General features: G+C 43.8%; 1 protein-coding gene across 1 annotated transcript; it reads right to left on the bottom strand.

Moving 5' to 3' along the window:
* Positions 1-9,374: 9,374 nt before the first annotated feature.
* Positions 9,375-10,494, bottom strand: LOC141026063 (uncharacterized). The gene is made up of 2 exons (XM_073502017.1): positions 10,016-10,494; positions 9,375-9,635 (listed from the first exon to the last, which is right to left on the bottom strand). The coding sequence occupies exons 1-2, from the start codon at positions 10,382-10,384 to the stop codon at positions 9,375-9,377; spliced, it is 630 nt and encodes a 209-aa protein (XP_073358118.1). The 5' UTR covers positions 10,385-10,494.
* Positions 10,495-11,381: the final 887 nt, after the last annotated feature.

The following is an 11,381-nucleotide window of genomic DNA, read 5'->3' as shown; positions in this document are numbered from 1 at the left end:
TTAGACCATGAGATCGTGCAACTCTCGGATACCGTAGGAGTGCTTTGGGTGTGCCAAACGTCACAACGTAACTGGGTGACTATAAAGGTGCACTACGGGTATCTCCGAAAGTGTCTGTTGGGTTGGCACGGATCGAGACTGGGATTTGTCACTCCGTGTGACGGAGAGGTATCTCTGGGCCCACTCGGTAATGCATCATCATAATGAGCTCAATGTGACTAAGGCGTTAGTCACGGGATCATGCATTGCGGTACAAGTAAAGAGACTTGCCGGTAACGAGATTGAACAAGGTATTGGGATACCGACCATCGAATCTCGGGCAAGTAACATACCGATTGACAAAGGGAATTGCATACGGATTGATTGAATCCTCGACACCGTGGTTCATCCGATGAGATCATCGTGGAACATGTGGGAGCCAACATGGGTATCCAGATCCCGCTGTTGGTTATTGACCGGAGAGGCGTCTCGGTCATGTCTGCATGTCTCCCGAACCCGTAGGGTCTACACACTTAAGGTTCGGTGACGCTAGGGTTGTAGAGATATATGTATGCGGAAACCCGAAAGTTGTTCGGAGTCCCGGATGAGATCCCGGATGTCACGAGAGGTTCCGGAATGGTCCGGAGTTGAAGAATTATATATAGGAAGTCAAGTTTCGGCCACCGGGAAAGTTTCGGGGTTTACCGGTATTGTACCGGGACCACCGTACCGGGACCACCGGAAGGGTCCCGGGGGTCCACCGGGTGGGGCCACCTATCCCGGAGGGCCCCGTGGGCTGAAAGTGGAAGGGAACCAGCCCTTAGTGGGCTGGGGCGCCCCCCTTGGGCCTCCCCCCATGCGCCTAGGGTTGGGAACCCTAGGGGGGAGCTTCCCCCTTGCCTTGGGGGGCAAGGCACCCCTTCCCCCCTTTGGCCGCCGCCCCCCCCTTGGAGATCCCATCTCCCTGGGCCGGCGCCCCCCCAGGGGGCCTATATAAAGGGGGGGGGAGGGAGGGCAGCAACCTACAGCCTTGGGCGCCTCCCTCCTCCCCTGCAACACCTCTCTCTCTCTCTCGCGGAAGCTCGGCGAAGCCCTGCCAGAGACCCGCTACATCCACCACCACGCCGTCGTGCTGTTGGATCTCCATCAACCTCTCCTTCCCCCTTGCTGGATCAAGAAGGAGGAGACGTCGCTGCACCGTACGTGTGTTGAACGCGGAGGTGCCGTCCGTTCGGCACTCGGTCATCGGTGATTTGGATCACGGCGAGTACGACTCCGTCATCCACGTTCATTGGAATGCTTCCGCTCGCGATCTACAAGGGTATGTAGATGCACTCCTTTCCCCTCGTTGCTAGTAGACTCCATAGATGCATCTTGGTGAGCGTAGGAAAATTTTAAATTATGCTACGATACCCATCACTCTCTCCCGTGTTCTTGAGCTCAAACCCGCGGATTTCGATCTCTTTGCTCGAAGCTCCATTTCCGAAACTGTTTCGGGGGATTGTTGCTTGGCATGTGACTCCACCATTTGTCCAATTAGTTTTTGATTTAGTGGTTTATACTTTGAATAATTAGCTACTCTTGGTGCTGCTGTAGATGTGCTTGGATTTTGAATTCTTAGTGTTCTAAGTAGTTCGAATGCTTGCTATGGCCTTTATGTATCCCTATGAGTAGTACGCGGACATGATGAACCTATTTGTTGACAAATTTTTGTCACCCCAAAATTTTTATTTTTAGAAAATTGTACGCGGACATGATGAACCTATTTGGAAGGAGTTCTTCGAGGAGACGATCCTCGGGGGCATCCTGTAGTGATAGTTCTGCTCGCCGGTCTTATGTTGAACCAAGTGAAAGTTCCACGCGAGATGCCGCCACCAAAACATGCTTATGGCCTTGCGATGAGTATATGATGCAAGTGGGCATTAAGGAGGAATTTGAGCAATATGTTCACAATGCCGGTCTCGGTCCCTACCTTTCAGATAAGTGTGAACAGCGCCATCTTCTCACTGAATCATTTGTCAAAGGATTTAAATATTTCCCACGTGAGTCTAGGTTGTCGTTTATGCTTTATGATAATCCATATACTATTCCATTGGAGAACTTTTCTTACCATTGCAAACTTCCTTTTTGGGGTTCGCTTGATGAGCCACCAAAGGCTGAGTACGAGTCTTTCTTGACTAGCCTTTGTTACGGTGAAAACAGGGGAGTAAGACAAGGAAGAATAAAGAGCATTCACTTTCCCGCAATTCAGTATTTTGCATTATTTAACGGGAAGTGCATAGTAGGCAAGCAAGACTGTAGCATACTTTGTGCGCCAAACTTGAGCCTCGTTCACACCTCTCTCACTAGTGAAAGGAATTATAACCTTGGAGCGATTGTTGCACGTAGACTTCAGCATAACGCCAAAAGTGGCTGGTTCTATGGTGGAATTTACGCCACGCCTTTAGCCCGAGGGCTGGGTGTTTCGCCTTTACCCTTTAATCCCATCCTACCCATGCAGTATTTAGATTTTGAGACCTTAAAAGATCATAAGATTCTCAAGCGAAGGGCTGATAACTTCACTTATAATCTGTTGTTTAACCAATCACATGTTATGGACACATATTTGCCTGCGCCTGCTCTCTTTGATTATAGCAACAGGGAAAGATATTTTGTTCTTGAGAGCAAGGCCCGAGCTCACAACGCAGCAGTGTTGGCGGCACGGCGTGCTGAGGCATCCGCACTGAGAGCCTCGGTGAGCTACCACGCCGACTACTACCCTCCAGGCTACTGATCGATTACCAACTTAGGCCAAAATCCTAAGCTTGGGGGAGTACGTGTTTCTCACTGACATTATATTCATGCTCACACATATCATTCTATTTGTCGGTGTTCACACTTTTTCATTGTATTATCCATGCTTAGATTTATTTTCTTGCTTTCTTCTTGTGTGTTTGAAAAACTTTAGTAAAAACCAAAAAAAATTAGTTGTAGTAATTTACTTTCTATGCATGCTTAGTAATAGCACTAAAAAGCAAACCCAAAAAGATTTCCTTGTTCTTCTTTTGCTTGTTGGGAGCTTTCCCATGTAAATAGTTTTTCTCTTTTTGCTTTTTATTTGCTTGTTGAAGAAAACCAAAAACTCCAAAAATATTTCAGTGTGTTTCTTTGAATTTCTTTTCTTTTTATTCGAGTCTTACCGAGGAGAAGACCACGATGAAAATGTTGAGTGGCTCTCATATGAATAACTATTGAACTAATAAGAGCACATTTTACCTTGTCTTCTCCCGTTGAATAAAATGTTTGCAGATTCCAGCTTAGTCCATGGCACTCTTGCACTATTATTATTTTCATATCATTCGGTCGTGCAAGTGAAAGGCAATAATGACGATATTCGATGAACTGGCTGTGGCAAAGAGAAACTGGTATGAACTCGACTTGTTATGTTTGTGTAAATATGTTTAATCTAGTATACAGGCTTCAGCCCATTATGATTAAACATGTTTGCAATGACAATTAGAGATTATAGTTTCTCATGCCATGCATAAGTATCTGGGAGTTGATAATAATTTATCTTGGATATCAACATAGTGTTATAATGATTGTGATGTAGTATGATGATATGGTATCCTCCTCTGAATGTTCGAGTGGCTTGACTTGGTACATGTTCAGCATGTAGTTGAATCAAAACCAACATAGCCTCTATAATATTTATGTTCATGGTGTTCATATCCTACTCATGCTAGTGTCCAATGTTACTTATGCATAATGCCTGGTCATGATCGTTGTTACTCTCTAGCTGGCCGCTTCTCAATCTTAATTGCTAGCCTTCGCCTGTACTAAGTGGGAATTCTACTTATACATCAAAAACCTTGAACCCAAAAGTTATTCCAGATGAGTCCACCATACCTACCTATGTGCGGTATTACCCTGCCGTCCTAAGTAAATTTGCATGTGCCACCTCTAAAACCTTCTGAAAAATTATCCTTTTTGTGTGCCTGGATCATTCATGGAACGACAGGAGGTGGTCGATATCTTCCGTGCTAAGCGGGTTATTCTCAGGTTGAGTGTTTATTCACTCGCCATCGCACGAGAAAATGGGCGGTAATAGGGATTCCCAGTCCCGAACTAAAAAATGCAAATAATTAAACAAAACTCCCGCGGGACTAATGTTGGTATGGACGGCACTCGTTGTTTTGGACAAGCCGTGGAGTGTGATTGATGGTGGAGGGGGAGTAAACCTTTACTTTTATCGCTTGGGAACCGCCACTAGCGTGCTTAGCATGGAAGATGTTGATAACTGATGGTCGTGAAGTGAATGAGAAGGGTGCATGTCTCAAAATATCATTTATCTTTGTTTTAAAAATTGAGCTCTGGCACCTCTGCAAATCCCTGCTTCCCTCTGTGAAGGGATTTTCTATTTACTTTTATGTTGTGTCATCACCTTCTGAAACAAGCGCCAAAAACTGAGTAGCGCACAGCTATCATGATTTATGCATTGTGTATAGCTAATGTTGGGTGCATCATGACTGGATCTTTTCTACCATGAATTACAATCTTTAGTCGCTACTTGAACTTTGGAGGTGCTCTGCCTTTATGTTTTGTGGTCTCAGAAAGGGCTAGCGAGATACCATTATTGTCATATTATATCATGATTGTTTTGACAACGTGTTGCCATTTGAGATATCTTATTATTGCTCGCTAGCTGATTATGTCATTGATATGAGTTAATATAATCTTTAAGAGTTATTGTTGACATGGTTAGTTATAATGTTGGCTGAAAACCTGGGTGCTGTTTAAGCCTATTTATGCAAACAAGAGCAAACGAGTTCGTAAAAGTTTTTCTTTCTCACTTTTAGTTTATCAACTGAATTGCTTGAGGACAAGCAAAGGTTTAAGCTTGGGGGAGTTGAAACTTCTCCAACGTATCTACTTTTTCTCATGCTTTTCCTCTTGCTTTGGACTCGAATTTGCATGATTTGAATGAAACTAACCCCGGACTGACGCTGTTTTCAGCAGAACTACCATAGTGTTGTTTTTGTGCAGAAATAGAAGTTCTCGGAATGGAACGAAACTTTACGAGGATTTTTTTATCAATAATAAGAATTTTTGGAGCCAAGACCCACCAGAGAGGGGGCCCTGGTTGGGCACAACCCACCAGGGCGCGCCCCCTCTCCTGGCGCGCCCAGGTGGGTTGTACCCACTTGGTGGCCCCGCTGATGACCCCCCGATACTATAAAATCACATATTTCCACAAAAAATCAGGAAGAAAGAATTATCGCGATCCACGAGACGGAGCTGCCGCCAAGCCCTGTTCTTCCTCGGGAGGGCATATCTGGAGTCCGTTTGGGGCTCCGGAGAGGGGGATCTTCGTTCTTCGCCATCACCAACCCATCTCCATCGCCAATTCCATGATGCTCCCCACCGGGAGTGAGTAATTCCTTCATAGGCTCGTTGGTCGGTGAGGAGTTGGATGAGATTCATCATGTAATCGAGTTAGTTTTGTTAGGGCCCGATCCCTAGTATCCACTATGTTCTTAGATTGATGTTGCTATGACTTTGCTATGCTTAATGCTTGTCACTTTGGGCCCGGGTGCCATGAACTCAGATCTGAACAATTTATGAATTCATCATTATATCCATGTTTTAGATTCGATCTTGCAAGTTATAGTCACCTACTACGTGTTATGATCCGGCAACCCCGGAGTGACAACAACCGGGCCCACTCCCGATGATGACCGTAGTTTAAGGAGTTCATGTATTCACTATGTGTTAATGCTTTGTTCCGGTTCTCTATTAAAAGGAGGCCTTAATATCCCTTAGTTTCCAATATGGACCCCGCTGCCACGAGAGGGTAGGACAAAAGATGTCATGCAAGTTCTTCTAATAAAGCACGTATGACTATTTACGGAATACATGCCTACATTATATCGATGAACTAGAGCTAGTGTCGTATCGCCCTAGGTTATAACTGTCACATGATGAATATCATCCAACAAGTCACCGATCCAATGCCTACAAATTTATCGTATATTGTTTCTATTAAGTTACTACTGCTATCATCACTGTTACACTTGCTACAAAATTACTGCTATCACTGTTACTGTTACTGTTGCTGCTGTCACTATTATCAAAACTATCAAACTACTTTGCTACTGATCACTTTGCTGCAGATAATTAATCTCCAGGTGTGGTTGAATTGACAACTTAGCTCCTAATACCTTCAAATATTCTTTGGCTCCCCTTGTGCCGAATCTATAAATTTGGGTTGAATACTCTACCCTTGAAAACTGTTGCGATCCCCTATACTTGTGGGTTATCATGGCTCAGCCGCCATTAATGGAGAAGTTGTGAGTGAGGCGGGCGGCTAGTGGATGGAGGTCAAAGAGCTCGCTTCCCAGTGAGCATGGTCGGCCTTGCTGCTCGCACGCGTCCCGGTGAGATGGACATGATGCACGCGTCCCGTCGAGCCTGCGCGGTGGACTGCTCGCACACGTCCCGTCGAGCTTGCACGGCGGACTTCTCGCGCTCGTCCCGTCTAATCAAACAGTTGCACGCACGCCACCGAGTATGGTTAAATTTTGGCACAAAATACAAAGATGGACAATGAACAAGGACTGAGGTAGTACTATCCCATAAGAAAAGAGGGACGTGTGGTCGCACTTAAATGGTTACGGGAACACACAGTTCATATAGTACAACTGTTTGCGATATTAACGTGTCAGCTATTTGTTTCAAAAGGACTTCGTTGGTTGTTAATGTGTGTGCCTTCTCTCAAACTGGACGATTTTTTTACCACGGCATATATGTGCCATGTCATGAAACCATGCCAAGTTTCATGTTTATTGGGTGAGTTTTTGATTTACTGGGATTTAGAAACCGAGATTCTCAATGTTTCAGGACGACGAGATGTTTGTAATTCATTCCCATTCCTTCAGTGAGACCTAAACATACACCCAATGACACATGTACAATTTTCCACCCATTTTGCTTCACTGGAGCATGTGCTTGTAGTTCAAATTTGAATTATGGACTACATTAAATGCCTAGAAAACTCAATCAATATATAAAATGGCCAAACGAACCCTAAAGAGTTTCAAATTTCAGCACGACACTCTTGTAATTCTATGTTGCCTGTAGAAAAGAAAATTCAAGGCGAGAAGAGGTAGCGATTATCGTTTCTCCCACAAGAGGGGCATGTTTCCCTACTGGAACCACGAGGGTTGAGAGAAGCTTCAGTTTGTAAGAGGCTTGTAATATAGCTTGGCCCAAATTGGACAATTTTTTTACCACGACATACATGTGCCATGTAGTGACACCATGCCAAGTTTCATGATTTCTAGTGAGTTTTGGATTTAAGGAGATTTAAAAACCGAGATTCGCAATGTTTGAGGTCGAGCCAGGATGCTGAGACGGTTGAATTCATTCCCATTCATTCCATGGGACCTAAACATGCACCCCAAGGACACATGTACGAATATTCTAGCCATTTTGGTGCACTGGAGCATATATTTGTAGTTCAGATTTGAATTATGGACATTAAATGCCTAGAAAACTCAATTAATGAATAAAAAAGGTCAAACGAACCCTGAATAATTTCAAAGTCCAGCGTGAATCTCCCGTTGTTCCATGTTGCGCGTAGAAGGAAAATGCAAGACTAGAAGAGGGAACGATTATCGTTTCGCCCACAAGGGGACATGTTTCCCTATCGAAACCACGAGGGTTTTTGCGACAGGCTCCGGTTTGTAAGCGGTTTGTAATAAAGTTTGGCCCAAATTGGATGATGTTTTTACCACGACATATATGTTCCATGACGTGACACCATGCTAACTTTCATGAATTTCTGGTGAGTTTTGGATTTATGGGGATTTAGAAACCGATATTCCAAATGTTTGAGGACAAGCCAAGACGCCGGTACGGTTGTAATTCATTCTCATTCCTTGCATGGGACCTAAACATGCACCCAAGGACACATGTATGATTTTTCTAGCCATTTTGGTGAACTGGAGCATGTATTTGTAGTTCAGATTTGAATTATGGACATTAAATGCCTAGGAAACTCAATTAATGTATAAAAAGGCCAAACAAACCCCGAATAATTTTAAATTTCAGCATGGATATTGTGTCATTCCATGTTGCCTGTAAAAGAAAATACAAGGCGAAAAGAGGCAGTGATTATTGTTTCGCCCACAAGGGGGCACGTTTGCCTATCGGAACCACGAGGCTTCTTGAGAGAAGCTCTAGTTTGTAAGAGGCTTATAATAAAACTTGCCCCAAAATGGACAAACAAATTTCCTCGACATATATGTGTCATGTCGTGACACCATGCCAAGTTTCACGATTTTCGGGTGATTTTCGGATTTACGGGGATTTAAAAACCGAGGTTCTCACGAAATGTTTTCAAATAGCACACGGTTCACTCACGAAAGCCGTGTGCCTACCAAACCGTGGCCGATGCCCCCCTGCTGCACGCGCGATCTGAGTTGTGCGTTCTGATTGGCGAGAACCCAAACCCCACGGATCGTACGTCTGAACCGTTGGATGCCCCCAGATTGAACGGCAATCCTCATCCCTTTCGACAGCACATGCAGTTCCGGTTGTGATTTTGTTTATATGGGTAAGCACTGAGCGCATGCGTCAAGCTAGCTCACGCTTCCTTCTCTACTAAGTTTTCCATATTAATGTTGTTATATATCCAAACACGCTACCGTTTCCCGCCACTCCTCCCATCGGTTTCCCGCCTCTTCTCCCGTCATTTTCCCGCTGCTAGTGTCAGTGCTCATAGAAGGCTAGGTGGCGACACGCCAGCCATGTAAATATTCACTACTAGGGAAAACCCTAGTAGTAGCGCGGGTTTTGAGGCTATCAGCAGCGCGGGCAGCCGCGCTACTAATAAGGCGCTACAACTAACTGTTAGTAGTAGTGCGGTCTGTACCAGCGCTACTACTATTGACTATATCAGCAACACTTTTCCAGAACACGCTACTATTAGTTAGCTATAGCGCTTTCCTAGCCCCGCGCTACTGCTATGTGTTTCATCATTTCCCCCCAGCTTCCTACCCAGTTTCAGTTTCAATAAACTGCAATTTCCAGATACTAGGTACTACTAGATATCAATTTCTTAAAGCATTATAGGTATTAGGTAGTACTACCTCCGTTCCAAATTACTCGTCGTGGTTTTAGTTCAAATTTGAACTAAAACCACGACAAGTAATTTGGAACGGAGGGAGTACTAGATAACAATTTCATATATAGTCAACATGCATCCTCAAGCAGTACAAGGTGATATCGACGATGATCATCATATGTAGTTCTAGATGATATCGACGACGATCATCATATGTAGTTCTACATGATATCGACGATGATCATCATATGTAGTTCTAGATGATATAGCCACACACACATATGTAGTTCTAGATGATATCGACGACGATCATCATCGTCAAGCCTGGGCGGTGGGTGTTCCTGATAGTAATTAGGATGGCCTGTCCAACACGAAGATTCTTGCCAACGAGGAATCTCTTCCACCCAACCGAGTTTAAGTGTGTGCGACCGTCTGTGTCCATGCGGTAAGTACAGGTGGTGACGGAGCCCCTTGTGGTAAGGCGTAGTCCAGCTGAGCCTTCTTCATCAGGCTCGATACCACAACTCACAGATAGGTTCTTTGGCAATTTCTGAATAAGAAAAACATATCAATTAATAAATAGCCTCGCACATACTCTTGCAAATATATTTCTATTAAGTATAGATTCCTACACTATCAAAAGACACAGTACTACACATTTGTACTAATTAAGCATTAATTCTACTAATAAGCATATATGGATTATCTACACTATTAATAGTTCCTTGGATTCTACACTAATAAGCATGTGATCAGACTTTACACTAAAGCATATCATCGACTAGATTCCACACAGCATATCATTAGACTCTACACTAAGCATATCATCGTATTCACTAAGCATATCATCGGATAATTTGCATTTGTAAGTATAACAAAACAGCATATATATATATATATCATCAAATTACTATAGTCAGTATAACATACCATTTCATGCCGATCGACCATGGTACTTGTCAGGCGGGTCACGAATGGCACCCCGACAAAGTCATCACGTGGCGGAATTATGTCCCATAGGTTGCACACCTCCTCCTCGCTCAGCCTCATTCTTTGAGCTACGATGGCTTCATGAAGTGGGTTCTCATAATCTTCATCGAGTGGGTCCTCATTATCTTCATCATCTTCGTCATCTTCATCATCTTCCACCAGGTTGATATAAATGACAGCCAGCTTGGGTCTTTCTGCTCTGAAGGAGAAGCTGATCAACTCACCACCAGTAAGACGCATGCGGGCGAGGAAACGGGCCCATCCATCTCCTCCAAACTGTGACATATTGCGTCCTTTCTCGACCTCCATAATGTACGGCCCCCCAGGAGCCTCAAATGTCACAGTGTCTCCTGTCAGCCTTTTGAATTTCAACCTCACATTGCATGTGAAGATCTGTGTAAAAAAGGCAAAATGACACAATGCAGTAATGCCAACACTAAAAATAAAATAGTTGTTACATTTCATCTAATTTCTTACCGCGGCATGACGAAAACTCGGTTGGAAGTAGATGCCGAACAGCTTGCCAGTTGCAAGGCTGCTGGTGCACCTTGACTTGCACAGTCGACATGGTGTTCGTGGTGGTGGCACCATTTTCCTAAAGCAATATGAGCAAAGGATTAACGATCCACTTCACAGGAAAGAAAAACAGTAGCATGTGATATTTTTGGTTCTTCCGCGAGAAGCAATTTGATGGACAATTATAATCCTAAGATCTAGTAACATATTAGATGACAAGGTACCACCTACCAAAGCATTTCAGTGGCACCTATTGCCGAAAAAACTTTTCACAAATATCTACCAAATCAGGGTACCACCTACCAAGACATTTCATCTAATTTGGCCCCTATTGCCTAAGATAATTGATTAAAAAAACAAGTGGCAAATTTAACTAAATTGGCACCTACATTTTGCCAAAAAATAAGTTATTACAGAAAAACAAAAGCATCTAGCTATCCATGTACAGAAAAAATAACAATAAAATGGTGCATACTAAATCAACTAAATCAACAAGCCTACTAAATCAACTAGCCTAATAAATCAACTAGCATACTAAATCAACTAAATCAAAATGTTCTAAATCAACTAGCCTACTAAATAAACTAAATCATATCAACTAAATCAAAATGTTGCATATGAACTAGCCTACGAAATCATGATGTGGCAGGAAGAAATTCGTAAGCCCTCGCTGCAGCTAGGTAGGGCAGCCCTCGGGGGGTGCTGTCGAGCGGAGGGGGGATGGCATGGTGACCTCGGTCGGGGGTGCTGACAAGGGGAAGGCCGGTGACTTTCCTACGAGAGGGGGCAA

The sequence above is a fragment of the Aegilops tauschii genome, chromosome 6, assembly GCF_002575655.3.
Source record: "Aegilops tauschii subsp. strangulata cultivar AL8/78 chromosome 6, Aet v6.0, whole genome shotgun sequence".
NCBI lineage: Eukaryota > Viridiplantae > Streptophyta > Magnoliopsida > Poales > Poaceae > Aegilops > Aegilops tauschii.
Note: the sequence above shows the minus strand (reverse complement) of the source record. Positions and strands in the feature narration are given on the sequence as shown.

Excerpts from the sequence above, each read along its gene's own strand:
- LOC141026063 (XM_073502017.1), bottom strand. The coding sequence starts at position 10,384 with ATGGAGGTCGAGAAAGGACGCAATATGTCACAGTTTGGAGGAGATGGA. Across the intron at positions 9,636-10,015 it reads TGGTCGATCGGCATGAAATG|AAATTGCCAAAGAACCTATC; the intron begins GTATGTTATACT and ends TTTCTTATTCAG.